The sequence below is a fragment of the Antechinus flavipes genome, chromosome 5 (genome assembly GCF_016432865.1).
Source record: "Antechinus flavipes isolate AdamAnt ecotype Samford, QLD, Australia chromosome 5, AdamAnt_v2, whole genome shotgun sequence".
Lineage (NCBI taxonomy): Eukaryota > Metazoa > Chordata > Mammalia > Dasyuromorphia > Dasyuridae > Antechinus > Antechinus flavipes.
This window is the reverse complement of record NC_067402.1, coordinates 104512551-104536578: the sequence shown is the minus strand read 5'-3', so window position 1 is coordinate 104536578 and position 24028 is coordinate 104512551. Positions and strand designations below refer to the sequence as shown.

The window sequence follows — 24028 nt, the reverse complement described above, 5'->3', positions numbered from 1 at the left end:
CACACCGAGGATTAATGATATCTAATTTATTTTCAAAGGTGCCTGATTATTACAAAATAATTAAAAATCCTATGGACTTGTCTACCATCAAGAAGAAACTCCAGGTAGATTCCCCAGTATATACCAAGCCTGAAGATTTTGTAGCTGATTTCCGGCTGATTTTTGAAAATTGTGCTGAATTCAATGAGGTGAGATAAAGATAAGTTATTTTAGAGATAATTCTTTATTCAAAACAACTAAAAATGTTTCATATCTCAGATATATACATATATATATATCTGGTGCAAATCTGCAAGAGTTCAGATTAATTGCGAATGGGTTTGAAAGCAAATTTTCTACTTGCTTTTGTCATTGCATAAAACTTAAATGATTATTTTTATCCTATAATTTTCTCTGATTGTAATGCCACAAAATATCGAAATTATTTTGGATTGAAAGGTCAAAGTTGTTTAAGGAACAGTTTATCTTTTGGTTGGATCATCTATGACTAAGTACTGTCTTCAAATATTTGCATATTTTTGGGATTTTCGAAGCTATTTTTTGGAGATGATTCATATGTTTTTGCTATCCACACAGCAGAGTAATATTCTTGTCTGTATTTTGAAATCATTTTCTTCAAGGGTTGCTTTCTAGTTCTATTATTTAGAGAATTGGAGGCCAGTCCTCTTAATGTTCACTTGAATTGTGTTTTTTTTAGTTATATAGACTTCCATCCCCTCAGTTCCAGATAAAAGGATCTCTCCTAATAGATATTTTGTAAGTTTTTATTATGTTATATATTATTTTGGTCAAATAACTCTACGAATTATAAGTCTTACCCTAACCTTTGAACATGGTAAGCACTTGAGATACATTTTTATATATATATATATACATATATATATATTTTTTTTAATTATATCTCTGCTGTCATCCTTTGAGCTGTTTTCCAAGCACTTTGACAAATGGTTCTAAAAATACTTTTGTGGACTTTTTTCCTTTCCCAACTTTACCTGTCTTGATGTACGGTAACTAAAACAGCATTAAGTACTTATATCATTCATATGTATAGGCAATCAGATCTAATCAAACTTTTACATAGTTAAAATAGATTATAATGAATTTGTTTTCCTCTTGATATCAGTATTGATGTTATTTTTACATTTCCTTCAATAGCCTGATTCTGAAGTAGCCAGTGCTGGTATAAAACTTGAAAGCTATTTTGAAGACCTCCTGAAAAACCTTTATCCAGAGAAAAAATTTCCAAAGCAAGAATTCAAGAATGAAACAGAAGATACCATATTTAGTGATGATTCAGATGATGACTTTGTACAGCCACGGAAAAAGCGTCTCAAAAGCATTGATGACCGCCAACTGTTTAAATAAGTGACACAGTGACAAAGACTGGTTTGAACTTTTTTTTTTTTTTAAACCTTTTTATTAGTGATTAACATAATTACAAGGAAAAGTCCATGACCACTCTGACATTTAGGTTTGTGGATGTTTAATAGACGTCAATTTCCTTAATAATCCATTTCTCTCTCTCTCTCTCACTCGTCCCCGTTAGGAAAAGGGGGGGGAAGCATCATTAAAGATTGAGATTGAGCCCCTTTCCCCTTCTCAGAAATGATAAAACAGCATCTGAAAGTATGACTGTTATCTAAAGGAGGGAGAATGACTGACTGTATTTACATCTAAAGTTGAAAACTTAAATGTGGTTTCAACGTGTGAATTAATCCATTTTCAAAAAATGTGATACCACTACCCATTATTCTTACCAAAGGCACGTGGCTGGCCATTATAAGTTTATTCTACTGTACTTAACAGTATGCCACGAATATGATATTAAATGTCCTAGGATACTGATTGGTGTGATTGAAGTGTAGGTAGATGCCACTAAGGAAGTACCTGATGGTCTGTCATGTAATATGGAGAGTGTATTAAAGAAAAATCAGGAAAACAAATGCTTGGGTTTATTTTTTGGCTTGTCTGTGAAGATGTTTTTATGTATCAGGTGTGTTTAGGCTATTAGCCAATCATTTCTGGAACTAGTGTCTTCTCTGTTATTGCCTCTAACAGCGTTAAGTGCAGATGTGACTTGTTTTTTTACTCTTGATAAAAGCCCTCATTCATTACCACATGGCTTTTGATTGAATTCTTTGAAATAACAGCCATTTGCACTGTATGAGATGTGAAGTTGCTTCACCATATACTTTTGGGCATTAATGAAATTTTAAAAGAAAAAAAGGAATAAGTAGTTTCTGTAATTTTTCACTGTCTCGTGTTGCTTAGGACAAAACTGTTTTGGCGTAAAAATTTTTAGTGGAATTTTTGTTAGATATTAGCGTTTGCTGTTTTCTGCCTTGGTTTTAATAGTGTCAGAGCTCATTAACAGTGTCATCTGCAACCCTCCATTGTGGTTGAACTTTGATTAGATTTTCCTTCTCATCAGTCTGGATAGAAACAAGAAGTTTTCTCCTGATTTTATATTGGGATAGGTTTTAAACCTGCTCAGACTTTAATTCTTTCTATTCATTATTTTCAGTGCTTGGGCAAATTTTTAAAGGAAAAAAATGTAAATTGGGGAAGAAGGAACAAAATAGCCTAGCTATAATTTTCTAATATATTTGATGAAATGTTTGTTTTACACTGACAGAACTTTGTTGAACTTTTTTTTCATTGAGGTGGTAATAAAACAACACAAGTGACCACCTGTAAGGAAAAGAACCTGGCTAGGGCACTTCAAAAATATCCCATTTGATGATATTTTGAAGTTAAATTAGTTGGGTCATAAAGTACGGCTGAAGATGACACTCAAAGAGTAAATTAACCATAAGCAATAGGTTTGTTCCCATTTCCTGTACAGAGAAAGTTCTTGCTCCTAAAATATTAATACTGCTTTCCATGTTGGTTTATGTAGCATCTTTTAGCAGTCTTAAACCTGGATCATGAGATTTTTAAAAGTAACTATTAAATGAGGTGTCTGTTATAATTTTGAGTATAATTGTGGACAAATTAAGAAAAACTATTATTTATAGTTAACATTTTTCACCAGTTTCAGTCTAGGTATGCAATGGCATTATTAGCACAAAAGCTTTTGAGCTGTTCATAAGTGTTTTGTCTTGTTGGGCTATATTTTTGTCACAATTTTTTTTTTACCCCTTAGACTTTCCCTACTCATCCCTTGGGTTGGAATAGAGCAACATTAACTAGATTGTTGTAAGGAGGGCAACCAAAGGGGATGTGAAGCTTCAGCAGGGGGAGAATGTAATTTTCCAAATAAAACTGAGCCAGAAATCCTGCAAGCGTGTACATACATACCTCTTATTGTGGTATTCAGTGCCATACCATTTTGTTTTTTGTTTTTCAGTGCAAACTGTCAGGTTACCTGCTTTACCTCTGCTATGTATTTAAGCATTTGAGAGAGAGAGAGAAAAAGAAAGTGAGAGAGCTCGTGTTCTTATGGTTAAAGTGCTTTCCTCACAATAGTAGGTAGTCGGAAGTGTTACTGCTCCAATTTTACATATGATAAAACTGAAGCTGAAAGAAGTTAATTTGTCCAAGACTAATAAGTATCTGAGCTACAACTTCTGTCTGGATCTTCTGATCCAGTATTTGTACTATCCCCACACTGCCTCTGAGTATCTCTTATAAGGCCACCTGGAACATTGATTGTTTCAGTATTACGTTGTGTGAGATCATCTCTATGATTATCTGTAGCATTTCTGAATGTCCTATATATCTTAATTTCAATTAAGCATATAAACTCCTACTACTATGTGCTTGGGACTCAGGTTACAAAGTTATAGTGATACAGTCCTTAAATTACCTCGTATTGCCTGCTACCTTATTAACTAGTCCCCTTGGTGCCTGGCTGTATCCTAGTCATAATGTTCTGTACCCTTTTGGCAGAGGACATTAAGAGGACCCTAGTCTTGACACATCCCTAGGATGAAGAAAGGGCTGTAAAAAAATGTTCATTGTGACTCAGGCTTCCCTGACCTAAACTTGTGAACTCCAGCTTCTATTCCTTTCTTGGAAATCCATGGAGGTTTCTTTTGGGATTTGGTTGCAGGAGTCAGAGATGCAAATCTCAGAAGTACAGTAGCCCTATTTATAAATCCTATTCTACTTTAGCCCTAGTATCATAGTTCTGGAATACAGTAAAAATAATTTGGCCCAACCTCATAAACAATTATGGACCCCCAAGCATTGTACAACTATGTAGCAGGGGAAGCCAGGTATACAAGCAGTGACTTACTGATAAGGCCACTTGGCCTAGTATTCACAAAGCTATTTCTTTTCAGAATTTTATTAATGCAGCAGAACTTTAAATTATAGTAACTTATTATTGAATTTAAATTACTTGATATCAGTATTTGGTAATGAAATAATTCTTAAAAATTGAATGATATGCTATTTTTTCCCTTTATTTAACTTGGAATTAGACCATTCTTTAAATCATTTATGACAGGAGCAAGGGATGCTAGTTTATACAGCACTAAACTAAGTAAATGTCAAGAAACAAACCTAATAGTTTTTTTTTTCTTTTTGCTCTACTAATGGTACCCTGTTCTAACCTAAAGACTGCTGGTTGTATAACAAAAGAGAAATAGTGTAACCTATGAATACTTTGAAAACAGAGTATGAGGTTGTCCCCACAGTCAAAAGGGTGAGTATTAATTACTCTGATACTGAATTTTGCATTTCAGTGTCTGGTTTTTATCCAATAACTTGAACTTTCAAGTTAAAATCCCAAAATAAAGTTAGTACAATGGGGAAGTAGAGGAAGGGTCTTCCTTTTTTCTAGGGCCTACTCCACAAATTAGAAATTCAGAAAAATAAGTTGCTGCATGTGATCAAAAGGTTTATAGGTTGAAATTGAAGATTTATTCGTTTCTTTCTTCTTCTTTTCTTTTTTTGGGGGGTGGGGTGGGAGGGATATGTCCTGCATTCATTAAAAACGAGAGAAAGTGATCTGATTGGCTATTTAAATTACAAGCATCACCATGAGTTCAACCACCCAATTCCTGCTTAAAATTTAATCCCTTTAAAATAACCATGTAAATATTTTTTAAACATTTTTATAACATTGTGTAAATTTATATTTAATGTCTTTTTACAAGCTGATTGCACCTAGCTTTCATCTTTATAAAACTGGGTGTGAAATAAATGGGCCATAATTCACATACTGGTGGATCTTTTTCCTGAGTAATGCTAGCCAATCAGATTACAGATTTTTCTTCATTGAAGAATCACTTTATTGTGAAGGACATCTGATACAGTAGTCTTTGTTACTGTTATGTATGGAATGTTTTGTTTTTGGCAGACTGTGGTGCTTTGATTTTAATAAAATAAACTTGAATGAATGTTCATAATGTGAATATTTCAGCTCAAAAGAACTTCAAAATATACTTATTTGGGCAAAGTTGGTACAACGTGCCATCTTAGGAGAATCCTCCTGACTTTCAATAGATAAATAATAGGAATTAGATCATCTTTAATTATGAAGATTGAAACAACTAAGCAGAATTTTCAGTTACATTAAAATATAGACCATTTTACTAAATAAATGTGTACAGAGCTTTAATTAAGGTTTAGCAACCGTATACATTATAGGATGAGCAAAAAAAGTCTTCATTTAGTTTTAAGCTTTTAATATTTTCAGAAGCATAAATACTAGACTTGCATAAATCATCATTTGAATGTTTGTTTGGATTTCTTTTACATTTAATTGGTTGTGTGAATTTTAATTTTTAAACTGTGCGGCACCCTAATTATTAAGCATTATGTGCACAACAGTTTCTGGATGATGCTGTGTCAGACCAGTGGATTAATACAGGAGTTCTGCCTTACTTGGCCACCTTCTCTATCTCCATAGATTATTTCTTGTGAGATATTATCTAGAGAATGAGATTTTAATGTGAAGTCTAGGATTACACATGCATTGAGTAAGCAGCTAATGAAAAATTTTTTAAAAGTTTGGATAGAGTAAGATGGATATTGAATTTTGTCAACAGTTTTACTTTTTAATTTTAATTATTTTTTCAAATTTGTTCTTATAAATTTAATTTACTTTTAACGTTACTTTGGGTTAAAACAACAAAAAATGCCAAAGGTACAGAGAAGTTATACATTGAGAAGCTGCCTATTTCAAACCTTTTATTTTAAAATGAAAACATCTTTTAAATTGCAATCCATTTGGCATTTCATTCAGCTCTTATAGACTTATTGTTAAGCATAAATCTTTAGTTTAACCCTGCTTAGGATTTTTAGAGGCAATAACAACAACAAAAACTTAATGTTTTTATAATTAGGTAAATATTGCAATAATCTGCCCATGGAAAACATTAAATTCGTAACAGTTGGAAACACAGCAAAGTCCTATGCTTACTTTTCTTCTGAGAAAAATGAAATATAGTTTTTGCTTCCTGACACAAAACTTGGAAAGGAAAAAAATTAGATATATAAACTGTCTCACATTCTAGAACATTAAATAGGAAAGATTCCTAATATCTAAAAAAAAAGCTTTGTTTTTAATTTCAAGAAATCTTGAGAAGAATCTTACATTTTAAAATTTATTTTTTATGACCTACTTCTAAAGCAAGGCAAAATTATATTATATGTCTATGTAACATTTTAGTGTATACATCCTTTTAAAATCCTTTTTCTCTTATGAGCCTAAGTCACAGCTCTGTAGCCATTACAGGTATTATTATCTTAAAAATTTGAAGCTTGAAGGTCAGAAAAATAAGACTTAAACAAAATTTTTATATCCAGTAAGTTAGGCTCCTGGTTTTTCAAAAGCTGTTGTCCTTATCATATTTCACTGCTTCTCTCACTGATAAGCAATAATGACTAATAAACTGAAAACTCAACTTAAAGACATTATATTAAGTGATAAGATCTTAGATTTAACCTTCTAATATCTTCATTTTATAGATTAGGAAAATAATTCCTAGAGAGGTTCAGAATTAAGCAACAGAATTGGGATGCTATTTAGTTCATTTACCTTCAAAGCTAGTGTGCTTTCTTTTTTTCCTGTTGCCATTTAGTTTTCAGTTGTTTGTAATATACTATAAAATGGATATTTTCATCAATATTTTGGCAAAGTTAGCAAACATCAGCAGAAATCCAGACTTTTCAAAGTCATAAGTCATAACTCCCAAATCCATGTGTATATTTTAGTTACACTTAGCATAAGAATGACCTACGACGTCACCTAGTCCAAATCTCCCTCATCTGTAAGATGAGAAAACTGAGTTTGGAGAGGTTAAATGACTTACTTTAGAATCAAGATTGCTCTCAAAAATAATTATACATACAACGTGAAATCTTTTTTTCCTAAGACTCAATTTTGAATTTCTTGGGCATTCCATATGTGCCAAGGCATTGTTGTAGAAGTTCAAAGAGTCACAGAGAAAGATTTGTGTGGTTTTTTGGTTCTGATGCCTACTTAGATTAAGAAGAGACTACTTTGGGCTATATAACAGGTATTTATTAAATCTTTGGAAGAAAACTCCTAGGAGGGTGAGCTACCTTTCAAATCCATAAAAAAATTGTTCCTTAGTGACACAGTATTAATCAGAAATGAATTCAAGATAAATTGAAATAGGGAGAGGGTAAAATAAAACTACCTCAGGAACATGTTTATGAAAAATAAAAAATATTTCTTCATTTGCACGTCTTCATTTTGTCTGCTGTTAAAAAAAAAAGATAAATTGAATAAATCAGAATATGACAATTATCACTTTAATTTACCCACCATCGTGATATATTCTTTCTGTACATGTATTTAAGATACTAATGAGAGCATATGTTATGATGCAATATGATCTCTAAAGTTAGTTGTTCTTATACTAACAGAAGAGGAAGAAATCTTGGTCTAATTCCTAAGTAGATGGGAAAAAATCCCAATTTAATGGAAACACTCAAGAAAGTGTGATTCCATGTAATTCTGAAGTTGTATTTGGACTCAGACAAGTCAGTAACATACGTATCTTGAAATGGTACAAATACTATTTATATTCCTAATTTAAAGGAATGGATGATCCTATCTTACAAGTGATCTTGCTCTATTTTCCAGGAAGTACAGTACCTGTGTGGAGAGTTCCAGAATATTAGAGTTGGGATGGACCTTAAATAAGCAGTCTATAAACATTCTCAGGTGCTTCAACCAAATCTCCTGTGGTGTGATCTCAAGACTTTTCATCTCATTATCCCATTTTAAACATTCTGTTTTTCTTGTGGCACCCAGAAGTGAATGCAATGCTCCATATAAACTCTCAAAGCAAAGACAGTCACCTTTCTTGTTCTGGAAAATCCACTATTCCAATAGATTATTTCATATGGATATTCTCTCTGAGGTTGCAGATTATTGGCCGTCATCTTGCCCTCTGCATTTGTTGTATGTGACCTCTCAAATTTATTTCAGTTCATATACCTCATATACTGGGAATCTTTGTGGAGGCTGCCAGAGAGAAATATAGACTGTCTACTGGTTAACTCTGCTATGTAACTGGCCTGTCTCTCTGGATCATTTTGTGGTTGACATTATTCATAGCACTTCTGCACAATCTGTGTTAGTAATATTTTCCAGACTGTTCATGCGCCCCCCCCTTGTGGTTCTCCTTGTCTTTTTGGGCAAGAATTTCCATTACTCACAGCCTTAAACCATCACTAGGAGTTTATTAATGTCGGAAAGAGGAGCCCTTGCTTTTTCAAGAGGAAGTTTAAGGTCATTGAAAGACCTTTGTTGTCTTCCAAAGGCCATCCAATTAATTATCTCTTGTTCATTCCTGCTTCCAAATCATCCATCTACAATATCCATGATTCATATTGATGGATAGATTAGTTGTCCATCATGTAATCAACAAAGCTTTCATAAAATAACTAATTTTTTCCCTTTATGTACCAAGTCAAGGACTAATTCTGCCTATGTAAGGTAATTTGGATAAAAGACCTTCTTTACCTTATGCTTTTTCCCTTTTGGACAGTTAAATCTATTGAGTGATTATGCGTGTCAGTCATCAAAATAACAGCCCCAAACAGGTCCATCTCTTGGACCTTAGCCTATAAAAGAAGAATAGTTGCTTGCTTTTCCAGCAAGAACCTCAAGATTCAACTTCTGGTTCTGGATTTCTTCCATCAAAATCTCAAATTACTTTGGCTAAGCACACCTTGTTTTATGCTTCAGCATAAGGTGCTGTTTGTGCTATAAAATTAAATGAACAGATACAGTGGCAATCCTGTGTTTTTATCCTCTAGCCAATTTTATGCTTCTGTTGATACAGACTAAGACAAAGAGAGGCATACATTCTGCAGCATCATGTATTGCCCAAATCACATTAAAATACACTAAAACCTACAAAATAACACATTTTAAACTAAGTTAACATGTAGCCTGCAGATATCTTTATGTATGGTTGAATGACACTGTTTCCATTTGAGTTTGACACCAGCCTAAGTACTCTGATAACCTTCTGCTGCCTTCTTGCCCAAAACATCTTCAGATGAATTTCTGTCTAGGTACTTCTTCAAATCTCATCTTTGGAAGTTGATTTTTTTAAAGTGATTTTTACAACTTCATTGAATTTTATTAGCCAAATATTCTGACGCGCTAAGATCTTTTCTCCTACCTTTCATCTTTGGAGACATCTGCAAATGGGATAAGATGGACATTCACGCCTTCATCCAAATTATTGATAAAAATGCTAACATTGAGCAGCACCAAGAATACATTTAGAAGGCTTTTTCTAAAGGATATCTCTATGCTGAAATCTGCACTCTCCTTAAAAGACTAGGTCCTGTCATTCAGTTTCATCTCATGTAGTTAACGTTTTATCCATGAGGCTAGTGTGAGAACCGTCAAGTGCATTGTGGAATTCAGTGAGGATTTTGAAAGTACCATGCAGAAAGAGGTGCTTAAGGATACAAAGACAAAACTACATTTCAAAGAATTCTACTTTAACGGGTACCACATGCTGAAATAATTTTAAGAGATTACAACCTGCTCTTGTCCCTCAATATCTAATCCGTCCTACACCTATTTATCCTCATTAGAACCTCCATCCACTGTAGTCTCCTAATCTCATTTCTTAATCAAATAGTTTTATAGACCCTGTCATCTCTGAAATATCTTTGCTGTCTGACACTGAAATCCAATCTTGAATTATTTCTACCACCTCTCCTGCTCATCTCAGGTGTTGCTTAGTGGAACTAGAAACAAATTATACAAACAAGTTGACTGGGACTACTACAAGTTTGTTAACCTCAATGTGCCTTTTCTGTAGCAAGGCTACTCGTCCTGGTATTTGATCCTAAGTCTTACTCCTTACAGAGGTCGTTCAAATCTGTTTCTATCTTAAACCTTCCATAACATTTCCTCTTCCTTCTTAACTCAGAACCTCACCTTGCTACCTGGGAAAATAAAATAGAGAACCTTTAAGATATCCCCTAAAAAATGCTTTGATATTATCCTCCTCCATTTACTACTTCCAAAGTTAGCCCCTCATTTTGTACTTTTGACCACCTCTTTCAACCCATAGCCTCTCACAATCACCTCTCAGGTTTAAATCTCTACCTTCTGGTTCTTTGGTGCCTAAATATATTCCTTTGCTTCTTTCAAGCCTTCCCTTCTTATTTATTTAAATCTCAGCCAAACTCCTAGAAAAAAGTGGCCTGAATTCATTGTTTCCATTTCCTTTTCTCAATCCTTTTCTGACTCCCTTCACTTAATTGAAAATATATAGAGAATGGTTTGGGGGAAGGAAAGATGAGGCGGCAGGATCATTGCTGAACTTGGTCATGTTGGCTACAGGGATGATGATGTTAAGAGATGTGAAGGTAAAATCAACAAAGTCTGGGCCCTCACTGAATGATGGTAGAGGGTGTTAACTTATGTGACAGGAAGATGTTGTGTCCTTGACAGAAATAGGTAAATATAGATGAGAGGTATGAATTCCAAGGGAAAGAAGTTTTCTTTTGGCTTTCTCTTTAACATTGTCTTGCATTTGCCCCCTTGATGTATTTTGTGTATATCTTGGGTGTATATAGTTCTTTACGTGTTTTTTTTCTGTATTAGAATGGGTATCATGCCCCTGTGTATAGTAAGTATTTAATAAATACTTGTGGACTCTGGCTAAGGGACTGAGTTTGAAATCTTTCTAGGGAATGGCTAAACAAATTGTATATGAATATATTGGAATATTAATGTACTATAAAAAATAATGTGATAAATAGAGAAGTGTACAGAAAGATCCATAAACTGAATCAAATCAAAGAAAAGTATCATCATGTGTGCCAGGAAGGGTCAAAACAAGCAATGGACAATTTTCATTACATAAAATTGTTTTTGCACAAACAATACCAATGCAGCCAAAAGTAGAAGGAAAAACAGGAAATAAGAATACTCTTTATAGCAATTTACTGATAAAAATCTCATTTATGAGATAGTTAGAAAATGAGTCAAATTAAAATAAGCCATTCTCCACTTTATAAAACGGACAAAGGATATGTCTGAGCTGGCAGTTTTCAGAGAAAGAAATATAAGCTATTAAAATGGGGGCCAAAGAGGAAAAGATGTGCATCACTAATAATTCATTAATTACCAGTAAATTGGAGAAATTTAAGCCAACACTAAAATGCCACTTTACACACCTATCAGATTGTCAGAATTGACAAAAAGAAAATGATACACTAGAGAGCCTGTGGGAAGATAGGTACATGAATGCAATGTTAACATTATAGATTGGCCCTGACCATTCTGAAAAGTAGTTTGGAAATGTTCCTGTAAACCCATTAAATTGTGTATACCCTTTGACCTAGCAATACTGTTACTATGTTTGGTCTCTACGCCAAAGACATTCAACAAAAAAGACCTATATGTATGAAAATAAAGTGCATCTGCATTATGGCAAAGATTTTGAAACTAAGGGAATGCCTCCTAATTGGGGAATAACTGAACAAGTTGTGCTGTGTAAATATTAGTGGAATTTTATTGTGTTATAAGAAATAATCAAAAGAAGTATGGTAAGATTTCTGTGAGCCGTTACAAAGTAAAGCAAGCAGAGGGAGAATAATTTATACAATAACAATATTTTAAAGAAAAAAGCCTAGAAAGGTCATTGATAAATACATTATTTTACTTAACTATTCATATCTGTAATGCGCTTCTTGATGAGTATGGTGTATGGAAGTAGGAGGGAGAGAATTTGGAACTGAAAAGATAAATCTCAACAGAATTGGAGGGTGGGCCAACTAATAAAATAGTAGGCATTTTACTGGGAAAATGTAATGTTTAGGATTTTTGTTGTTGTTTTTTAAATTGGAGAATGTGAACTAAATTCTGTATTGACGTTCCAAAAAAGCTAATGGAATTTAAGACAGTCATTTTAAAAGTATAGTACTAAAAGCAAGGGAGATAAGTACCATAATACTCTAAAAGATACCTATGAACCTAGAGTACCTTCAAAAAGCATATTCAGGATAGAGAATGCACTCAAAGCCATTCCATGTGGGGATCAGTTTGAACTTTAATCTGTAGCAGATGGGAGACTTGATAACTACGTCAAAGTAACAGAAGGTCTGTATGTAGGAACAAAAATCACCTTTGTTTTATTGGCCCTACATAGCAGAATTGTGAGAATAGTGGGTGAAAATTGAGCAGATTTTTGCTGAAGATCTTATAGTCTATCCCAAAGTGAAATAGTGTACTTCAAGATTTAATTAATTACCTAACACTGAAGAGTTTTAAGAAAACTGGATGATCCTTTGTTGAAAATATTAAAAGAAAATTAAGGAGGAATGCTTTTATTTTATCTCCAAATGTGTTAGATTTGGTAACTAATAATAAGAGGTTTATTTTTCCTCTAGGCCATATGTGGAATGTACAATCACAAACTCTCCCGCAAAGCTGCATGAACAAAGAAGAGATAAAGACAACCTGTCTTTGTTGATTAAAATAGTATTTTGAGTTCTAACATATTCCTTAGGTCACATATATTCTCTTGAGAAAGATGCCCCAGGATGAGTCCTGTTTTTTACACTACTTAAATTTTTCCCCCCATTTTGTAGCACTGACCCACGTACTCATTTAAAGGAAGCAGAAAAGCTACTGATTTTACAAATAATTTCTCAGATGGAGCCAATAAATGGAGGATTTATCACTTTCAAATTGAATTTCAGTGCTCCAAGAACCTAAGTGAACGATTGTGGCCTAATAAGGCTAATTTTGGAATCTGACCATAGATGAATTCTCTTTTTAAGACAGTAAATTATAGACAAATTGCCTCTCTGAATTAGTGGAGTGGATTTTCACATTTCCAGCAACACTAATGAAATCATCTGCCTTTTATTGTTCCCCAAAAATGGAGGGTGGGAACCCTCAAAGAAGAGTAACCAGAAAATAAGGGGGGCCAAATTAAAAACAAGAGAAGTTGAGTCCAGTGTTAGAAGGAAAACATTTTTTCAATGAGATGAGAATGTTTAGGAATCATTGCTGAGCTTATGAAGCAATAAAATGTACAAAAATCTTAAAATACAAATAACTGCTATGTTCTAATCAGTCTTGAGCACTTAGTAAGATTTCTACCAAGATGGGAGACTAGGAAAGAACAAAACTACAAAGGGACCTTTATAGTTGGACAAGAGGAAAAATCCAGCCAGATAGGCTTGGAAAAATCTGTTCTTTATTATTTAGGGTACACCAAACAGAACTTCTTTGATTATTCTAATTCATTGCTGCTTTAAAGCTACACACAAAATTGCTCTCCTCTGGTCAATGAAAATATTAAACTAAGTCTTGAGTTTAAATGATTTACCTTCTCTCAGGTCAACTCAAAATCATTCTTGACTTTTCCACCATGCCATTGCCTCAGAACTTGGGAAGCCACTCCCGCTTCCCAACTGCACAAAGGACAGATTCCCACACCAATTCCTCTGGGTCTTTGAGGAATTCTCAACTTTGTTGCTGCTCTTTTCAGCAACCAAGCCCTTTCTGATCCCCTACATTCCAGAAGGTTTTTTTATGACATTGTCTCTCTTATTTGTCATGTTCTATCCTCACCAATACCTAGTTTTCCTTCCCTTCCCAGACAATTTAGCCAGTATATCAACACATCTTAAGTGGAGATGGCCATGAGAGTTCAAAGGACCCGAATTTGAATTATAAAAATTGTCACATTGGTAGTGATTTAGTTTTGTGTTTTTATGTTCCTCAATGTTTCATAGCACAAAGGAGCCATGATTTCATTGATGTGGATGAGACATCATTTTAACTCCTTAAATGAAACCCATAAAATACCTCCCTTTACACATTGTCATCAATTTTACAAAGTACTGCTCGGTCAGCCTGGTAATAAGTTACTCCAAAGTGCAAGAGAACAGACAACCAAAGGCTGGACTTGGACTCAAAAGCCTTTCTAGCATGGTGCAGAAGCTGCCAGAGCCTATACTGCTGACACATCTAAGAACCAGGATCTCTACAACATAAGGCATTAAAAGTAGGATCTTGGTGAGTGCACTCCAGTGTGTGCATTGGAATTATATAGATTAAAATATAATTTAAAAAGCTTTATATGAAGTATAAGGATATTTTATAGATATATATTTAAAATATCAAGACTTTTTTTTATAGCTTGGAGAAATTTGACAGAGTTGGTATTCTGTTGGCCTAAGCTTCATGGCCCACTTTTCTGCCATGTTGAGGCATCAGATTAGGATTTATGTGTAATGTGTTTAGATGTATATCAAATAACGAGTCTTCAACGCTTTCCCTTAAAGGGTACTGTCCGCATTGTAATTCAATTCATATTACTTTAAACATTTACTAGTCTTTTTCCCTAGAGCAAGAGCATCTGAAGGCAAAGGAAATAAGTGGTAGTGTGAAGTACTAAACGGTTTAGCAGTGTCACCTACCTGTAGGGCCCGTCCTTTAGTCTCAATGGGAAGTGTGAATGCAGAAATGGCGCACACAACACAGACTGATGAGAACAGACACAAAGCTCCCAAGAAGGATGCACTCATGAGTACCTGCAAGCGGCAAAGAAAATAAGTCAATGGGAGTCCAGCATCTCTATGGGCAAATGAGTGCCAGAAAAGCAATTAATGGTTTTGGTAATACCAAAGCCATGTTCGCTATCTGAAAGACTTAAAGTCAAAGAACTTGAATGATTTAGATTTCAGGCTTTGTACAAATTATTTCATCTCCCTTTATCTGTTTTCTTAACTGAAATAAATGGAAGTTTATTCTAAATGTCTCTAAGATCCTTTCCAGCCCTGCATCCTAATCACTTACATGCTCTACATGTTTACACCTGTGACTCTTTACAATTTTCAAGGCATTTCTAGCACAAGCTGCTTGTGACATAGTGTTAAGTATCACAGGTACCCTTTCATTTTTATAGACTCTGGGCTGACTTAAGTGTCAGAATGGGACTCTGTACCACAAACTGTTTTCAGTACAACTCTCACTGATTCTTGCTGCAAGCATGCAGATGAGGAATTTCAAAATCTTAGCATGACTATGTAAGGATCCAATAAAATGATTACATAAGCTCCTTAGCCAGGGCCTGGCACGGGGGGGGGGGGGGGGGGGGTGTATTTTAATAAATGCTTTCTCCCTGCCCCTTCCTCCATCAATCTTTTTCTCAACAGTAGCTCCTTGTTTTCTCTATCTTTTGGATGTGGGAAAGGGTAATTTGTCATAGAGAATTAGAGTCATGATCAGACTGTCCAGGACCAGACTGAATTCCTCACTTTACAGATTTAGAAACTAGGATTTGCCTGAAATCTCATAGCTTACGGATCCCTTTTTTTGGAATATTGCTTATCATTTTTTTCTTTAATTTTCTAGTGTTCTATTGCTGAGATTTTTTAAAATTTTAAGCTCCAAATTCTCTACTTGCCCCTCCCCCATCTCTTGAGAAGGGGAGGAATATATCATTTGTACATGTTAATGATAATCATATAAGTTATTTCTACACAGAATATTTACATTGAGGGAAGTTCTAAGTTTTGGTGGAAAATTGGTGAAAATTGGACTCTTAGAAATATTCTTCACCAGAGCTAGTCCATCTTCCATTTACCACCACACAGCAGTTGAGGTAGCAGAACACAAGATAAGAGATTTTGCCTTGCTGATTAACAAATTCCTTCAGGATGACCTCTCAGACTGAATTCTGCTCAGGAAAGCCTAGATATATTGAATAGTTTTTGCTACCCCAATCAGCTTAGGAAAATACATAGCTCTGTTGATGCTGGGGTAGGGACAGGCCCGGATTACAGTACAAGCAGAACAGCGGGTAATAGGTAGAAACAGTAACTCTGTGGGGAGCAATCCAGCATCCAAGGATGATGACACGGAACATCTGGGCAGAAAGAACCCCAGGGATCTCCACACTACACACCAGAAGCACGAATGGGTGCCATCTGGCAGCTCCAAATTGTACACAATTCCACGGGGGAGAGGTGGTTATTGTGGAGCAGGGCTCCTGTCAACTTGTATAAGAAGCAAGAAACTAGTTCTAGAACTACAATTCTGTGGTTCGGAACCAAAAGTAATTTCTAACCCTTGGTGTTACACATGATCCGCCAGTTCTCTCTTTGAACTTATAGTGAACCTACTGGGAGGTTTTATAACTGATTCCAGCAGAAACTTAACCATAAACCATATACATTCACATAAACAGACTTATCTGGTCACATTTTGCTGTGAAAATAGTATATAAAAGAGGAAAAATTTAGGCCAGCCATCTTCCTCCAGAGATGAGCAGAACCTATCCCAGAAGTCAAAAAGTAGCCTGGGAAAATGAGGGGTGGAAAGAACCTGACCACAGAAAATTGCTATAGTGACAGAGAAATTCAAGACATAAACTCGGATGACAATGACATCTATAAGCAAAACCTCAAATGAGATTTGGATGCAAGCCTAACAATTCCCAAGTTTGAGAAAGCAATTTTTAAAATCAAGAAGTGTAGAGAATAAATTGAGAAGGGAGGATGCTATGCAAGGAAATACTGTAAATAGAATTTATAGCATGTAAAGAAAGGCACCAAAAATGCTGAGGGAAAGAAAAAATTAGAATTGGCCAAATGGCAAAAAAGACAAAAAATGCTTTTAAAAATCAGAATTGGTCGCATCTTAATTCCATGAGACTTTTTTTAAGTTCAAAAGATTGAAAAAATAACAATTGTGAAATATCTCTGGAAAACCACTGAACTGGAAAATAGATTAAAGAGAATTTTAAGAATCACTGAACTATGTGGGAGCCATGCACAAAAAAAAGACACTTTTAAAAATTAAAGAAATGTCAAAAATTTTAAGAACCAGAGGGCAAGATAGAAATTAGAAGAATCCAGTCACCTCTTTAAAAAAAAAATTCCCCAAGGAATATTTTCAGTAATGTTATAGCTCAATTCCAGAACTCAGATCAAAGAGAAAATGCAAACAGCCACAAAGAAATAATTCAAATACCATAGAGCCTCAGTCATTTTCATATCAGATTTAGTAGCTGCCACTATAAAGAAACAGAAGGCTTGGATTATGACATTCTGCAAGGCCAAGAATAACCTAGCATTCTAAATGAAAAGATCAGAACTGAACACAAAGCTTGACATTCAAACACAAGACTCAAGAAAATTATAAAATGTTAAACATAAGTGAGAAGGAATTAAAGCTACATCCCTATGTAAGAAGATGCATGTAAACCCTCAGAACTTTATCACTAGATGATATAGATACTAGATTGCACAGAACCATACATCCCTGAAACATTAAAAAAAAAAAAGTTTGTAGGATATTATTTATAGGACATAAGTATGAAACCATTATCTTGGGATTATCTCAAAAGAAGAGTGACATATAGGAAGAATGAGGAAATTATGTCACTAACCACCATTCAAATCAATAGATTTCATCTCCCAAATCATATCCACTTCAAAGAATTTTTTTTAAAAATCCAGTTTACAAAATGGATACATTCAAAGATAGAATTACTTCCACAAAAAAAGGGAGAAAAGGCCATTAAGAAATTTCTTTAAATATGATCTCCCATTATATTTAAAAGGATGAGAGTAAGAAGGAGTAAAGAAAAATTAGGGGTCAAAGAAATTTCAGGTGGTGTTAAGATAAGTTGCAGATTGAAAAGGGCCTTAGAAGTCATCTGATCCAAGCCTGTCACTGTACCAGCAAGGAAACAGGTCCAGAAAGAAAAAGCCAGTTATTTGTCCATAGTTATGAAAGTAATAAGTAAACCTGGATTTGAACACTGCTTCAGAATCTAAAGCCAATGGATTTTCCTCATACTGCCTCCTACTGTCTAGTGAAAGAAAAAAAAAAATGAAGGTAAGCAATTGCATTATTCTGTAAGTTAACATTAATATGGGATAATTTACAAATAGATTTTTCTGAAAATAGAATGGTGGTTTTTGTTCTATTTTTGCCTGCCATCAGAGATGCCATATTATATTGTATTTTGTTCTGGCACAATGAGAAAAACATTCTCCCTTCCCAATCCCTGCCTAGCCAATAACTTAGGGGACACCCTTAAAGAAACTTCTCTTCTAATGTTTATACATTGTCCTGATAAAGCAAATACTTAGGGAGAGGGAGACATTCTCTCCCTTTCTCTATTCCTTGCTGGCCAGCTCCAAGTTCTTCAGAGAAAAGAGGAGAGATTACATTATTTCATGGATATATTTCCCAATTCCTCATGTACCGCTGATCCTATTTTAGCCTATCATTTCTCTTTCCATCTTGAATCCCAAGAGATAATCTCGTTCAGATTTACATGTTTTGGTTAGCCTTAAGCTTTTCCATACTCCTTCCATCATTTATCTAAGGGCAGGGGGGGATGTATGTGTGTGTGTGTGTGTGTGTGTGTGTGTGTGTGTGTGTGTGTATAACAACATTTCAGAGTTTGAAATAACCACAATGACAGTGTTAATTCAGCCCATGTCCAGAAAAATAATTCCCCACTACAGCATAATGAATAAGTGATTATTGAGCCTTTATTGAAGACAGCTAGTAGAACTTAGTACCTCCCAAGGTAGCCCATTTTACTTTTGCAAATCTAATTGTTAGAAAGTTTTTTCCCCACTTCAAATCTGAATTTATTGCTTTGCAATTTCTGCCCATTGTTCCTATTTCCTATTCCCTCTGCAAACAAACCTTATGCTTTTACACAATTATCTCCATCCCCACATCCAGCTTCTCAAATTCTTTCCACAAATCCTTATGTGGCATAAAGGATTATTACCAATGATGACAAATTTATACTTTCTTGGGAAAAGTTACAGAAATGTATAGAGCTAATTAGGATATATTTGTTTTGATTTTGTAATTTGGGTGTTACAGTGACTCCCAGTTCTCTTTAGGTTTCATAAGACTGGGGTGACTTTACTCCAAACTGCATCTACACTGACTGATTAGTTTCCCCAATAAGTTACAATTCACTCTCAGAATCCTGAGGGTAATTCTGGTATGAGCAGAGACAAGGATCTACCAACAGTTAAAACTCCTGAGCCCCCATTAGTGTGTTTCCTTTAAAAAACTATACATCATGAGACATTTACTAAAGAAAAAGGAACAAAGTAAGAATAATCATAATATAAATCCTGGATCATTCTCACCCACCAATGTATTTTGTTTTGGGGTGTTTGGGGGGAGGGAGCACAATGAGAAACCTAGCAGTGAGCCATGAATAGGAAACCCCATGCACTTATAGTCCTGGATTCCAGGTCTGAATATTCTTAATCTTTTTGGGAAACATGACACCTATTGCTTGAATATATTCCTCCCTATTGAGCCTCTCCATTTACCTGTGGGACAAAAACACTTCTCTGCTACTTTAGAACATTAAACCTTAGATGTTCAGTCTTCTGGGTATATTCCCTTAGCGGTTATAAATTTCTTCAGCGAAAATCAGTTCCCTTAAGCCTGATACCTATAAAAATTCAGATCTTTTCTCAAGACGCAGAAGTAGTGTAAAACAGGCAAACCTCTTTTTTTCAAGCTGTTAATGCTTTTTATCAAGACAAGCCTTTTCTCAACCTTGAAAAGACATAATTCTGCTTCCTTCATTCAGTTCTCAGGATCAGAGTTTTCCTTCACTCAGAACAACTCCCTGTATTAACTGCAAAAGGCTGCCCATCTTTAATCAGCTGATTTTGGCTCAAAGTATCTGCTATTTTCTTCTGTCTCCCTTTCATTTCTCTGCTTCCAGGTTTTTTGGCCACATCAGCTTCTGTATGCCGCTTCTAACATCTGTCTCTTTATTCATTTTCCCACTTCTTACTCATTACTTATGTGCTGCAATATACTTATAACTTAACACTAAGAAACCCCAAATCCATATTCCTGTCATATTATTCACAAATAGTCCAATTACATTTGTTTTGTAGTTCCAAAGTGGTTCTTTGACTCCATTTCCCTAGTTATAAACTTCAAAATTCTAAAAATAGCTATATGTAAACTAGCTGGTGGAAAAAATGTTTTATAACTACCTTTACCATCAGCTAAGGAAGCTCCCTGCTTCTCTATATGTGTGTTTCTCCTCAAGCCCTTTTATCTAAAGACTTGATTTCCTTCTGTGTTTCTTCTATGTTTGTCCTTTTAGTAAGTGTCAATATAAGGAAAGAGCAGCATTTTGCACACAAATTGTGGTTAAATGAGTAACATTACCTGAAAAACCTGATAATCAGTTTCTGAAGAACATGTTAAAGAGTTAGCATATTCAAGAGTTATGAGAATCATTACTAGAGACATAGTATATGAAAGTAAATTATGAAGCAACACAATTATAAGACAGTATTCTTACTCAGAAATTGGATTAGTTTCCTTCAGCAACAGTTATTTATCTGTTAACTAAAGTGGTGCATTGGACAGAGCACTGGGCCTGGAGTCAGAAAGGCCTGGGTTCAAATTCAGCCTCAACTCCTTACTAGCTATTTGACTCTAGGAAAATCATTTAACTTCTGTTTGTCTCAGTTTCCTCAAATGAAAAATGGGGGTTTCTTAGCAAAGAAACTGGAATGGTTTGCCATTTCTTTCTCCAGTGGATTAAGGCAAACAGGTTAGAGTTAAGTGACTTTGCCTTAGTTCACACAGCTAGTTAAGTGTCTGAGACTGAATTTGAATTCGGGTTTTCCTGATTCTTGGCTCAGCACACTAATCACTGAACCATCTGGCTGTCTGGCACATAGTAGGTGCTCAATAAATGCTTGTTTCCTTTCTTCTTCCTGGTATCTACATAAGTAGCTGAGCAAAATATAAATGTCAATTTAGTGGAAGTCCTAGTTGTCCCACAAATCATTATGTAGTTCAGGATTATATGAATATGTATATATGTTTACACAAACATACATATATATGTGTATGAAATAGCTAAGTGATATGAATGGCATCCCATTTGTGGCTCCATATTTGCTTGGATGGATCATTCAAAGTCTAAAATTTGTAAGATACAAATTTTAAAATATAAAAATATTAAATAATTCCCAGGCTAAAACATTTCACCAGGCAGTGAAAAAAACAACTCACAATAAAGCTAAAAATAGTTGGCTTGCAAGGAAATTAAAAGCTATTTGCAAAGAAATTCCTTAGGGCCTGAGGAGCTCCTGTCCAGAATCCTTTAACTGCCTATACCAACTGTCTATACCAACTCTACCCCAAAAGGCCCATAGCTGAGTCCCAAATTAGTCTTCCAGAGGATAATGTTAATTCAAACTATTTGAGAGTTCTGGTGGGTGTAGTATGAGCGTGGGGAGGCTTGACTCACAACATCAGACAATATATGGGGACTGTTCCGATTGTTAAGAAGTCTTTCTTGCATCAGCACTAAATTTGCATCTTGGTAACTTCCACTCTGTTCTCATTGTTTTTTCCAAAACAATGCTAAATTTTAAAAACATTCTCTCCTGTGGTTTTTTCCCTTTTATTCTGATTTTTCTCTCCCAACATGATTCATAAAGAAATGTGTATTTAAAAAATTAATATATGTATAACCAGAAAAAAAAATTTTTTTAAGTAATATCTAGAATGAATGGCAATGTTCTTGTCTCAGAGTTTATGATAGATAAGGAAGGGGATAGACCAATGTGATCAGAATTTAAAGGGACCTTAGAGGTTACTGCTCTAAATCCTAAGGTGTCATGCCCCTATCGGACAGAACAGAGTTTCAGAGGAAGAAGTAGTAGCCCATTAGCTTAAATTATATAGGGAAAGACAACTCAAGAGGGAAGGGATGTTCCCAATAATGATATTCTAACCATATAAACAAATCATTCTAGGGAAGAAAAGTAGGAATTGATAATGAAAAACCAAATCATTAACCAGTTTAAAAAAAAAAAAAAAAGACATGTTAAGATAAAAGATATTTTATCTTTTATAAAGATAAGTTAAGATAAAAATATAGTTAAATTTACGGCTGTCAGAAAACTTAGAAGGCCCTCACTTTTAACCCTCTTATTTTACAAATGAGGAAACTGAGGCACAAAGAAATTGCCTAGAGACTGCCCTGGACCACACAATTAGTAAGTGACCAAAGCCAAATTCAAAGTCTAGTCTAATTTCCACTACAGGGTTCTATCCACAATGACTCTAGTTGTTCTCAAATCTAGCTCCTTTTTTTTTTCACAGAAAAGAAACCTGAGGCAGAAAGGTTGCCCAAAGACTTGACCAAAAACACATAGATAGTTTAAGTCAGGACTTGAGCCCAGATTTTCAGACTGAAGTTCAGTGCTCTTTTCATTATACCACACTACTCCCTAGAGATGGCAATTCATTAGATTTTGCTAAATGTTAGAATAGATGAAGGGAAAGTTTTAGTTTTGGCCACGCTAAGGTAACAGCATTATCTGAAGCTTCCGAATATTTCTGAAGTCAAGGTCAATGGTGATGATTAAGAGGACTATTAGGAAGCCAGATTCCCAAGATTCCAGGGGCTAAAACATAATGGACAAAATGACAAAAAGACAATTCTGTGTGTGTGTATGGGTATTTATGTGTATGTATGAATATATGTGTATGTATGTATATATACACATACAATATAAATACATATATTTATACTAGATGCCTACATGTTGACATATACACATGCATTTACACATATGTAGACATGTAGATTTCTCTTTATTGAATCTTTTAAATTTGACTTTGTCCAAGATCAATGATTACTAGCCCTTTTTTTTCTAATATATTCTACTTCTGATCCTTATTATAATGTTTGTGTTCATCTCTTATTTCCTGTTCCTGCTAACTCTTCTAATTTAATTCTATTCCTTAACTCATCTGGCTATTATTTAACCTCCCTCCATCCATGCATCCCTCCCTTATTTCTTTTCACACCTTTTCCTTCCTTTTTTCTTTATCCCTTTCCCATTAATCTGTGTTCCTTGTACCAGTACCATAAATTTACACACCCTTCTATACCCTACCTTGTTTTATTCCCTCCCACCCTTATTTATTTATAGTTTTTGGAAGGTGCTATACTAAGGTAATGATTGGTGGGTTTTTTCTTTTTCAATTTTCCTCTTATAGTCTATCACTCCAGAACAATTTTCTTTGATTATTTCTCTTACTATTGTATTAAAGTTCTTTTTTTGGTCACAGCTTTCAGTAGTCCAATTATTCTTACGTTTTCTCTTGATCTGTTCTCCAGATCTGTTGTACTTCTTAAAAAATGTTTTACATTCTCTTCAATATTTTCATTCTTTATATTTTGTTTTGTTATTACTTGGTCTCATAGCTTCTCCTTGCCCAATTCTAATTTTCAAAGAATTATTTTCTTAAGACTCTGGATCTCTAGTTGGGTTACCTTTTTTTTATGGACAGGGAACCATTTTACATAACTCTTTGGGGTAGAAAAGGCTTTTTTTTTTTTTTTTTTTACTTCACTGTTTTCCTTTTAAGATGAACCTGGTCTTCCCTATTCCCATAGTAAGTTTCTATGGTTGGGTTCTTTCTTCTTTGTCTATATTACACACACATGTTTTAAATGAGAAATATTAGTGTAAACTCCTCTAATCCCGGTATGAGGGGGGATGGTGC

General features: G+C 34.6%; 2 protein-coding genes across 10 annotated transcripts in view; one reads left to right on the top strand and one right to left on the bottom strand.

Moving 5' to 3' along the window:
• TRIM24 (tripartite motif containing 24) overlaps positions 1 to 5348 on the top strand; it is a 117949-nt gene extending 112601 nt beyond the window's left edge. For all 7 annotated transcript variants that reach the window (XM_051961774.1, XM_051961777.1, XM_051961773.1 and 4 more), the window contains 2 exons: positions 39 to 188; positions 1156 to 5348. In XM_051961774.1, the coding sequence (XP_051817734.1) occupies positions 39 to 188; positions 1156 to 1365 (360 nt within the window). In that variant the 3' untranslated portion in view covers positions 1366 to 5348. The remainder of the gene's footprint in view (positions 1 to 38; positions 189 to 1155) is intronic.
• The window catches only part of SVOPL (SVOP like), a 64472-nt gene continuing 41838 nt past the window's right edge, over positions 1395 to 24028 (bottom strand). For 2 of the 3 annotated variants that reach the window (XM_051961780.1, XM_051961782.1), the window contains one exon: positions 8071 to 15009. In XM_051961780.1, coding sequence (XP_051817740.1) covers positions 14791 to 15009 — 219 coding nt within the window. In that variant the 3' untranslated portion in view covers positions 8071 to 14790. Of the gene's footprint in view, positions 7680 to 8070; positions 15010 to 24028 lie in introns of those variants that run through there. The other variant, XM_051961781.1, reaches the window with a different exon arrangement.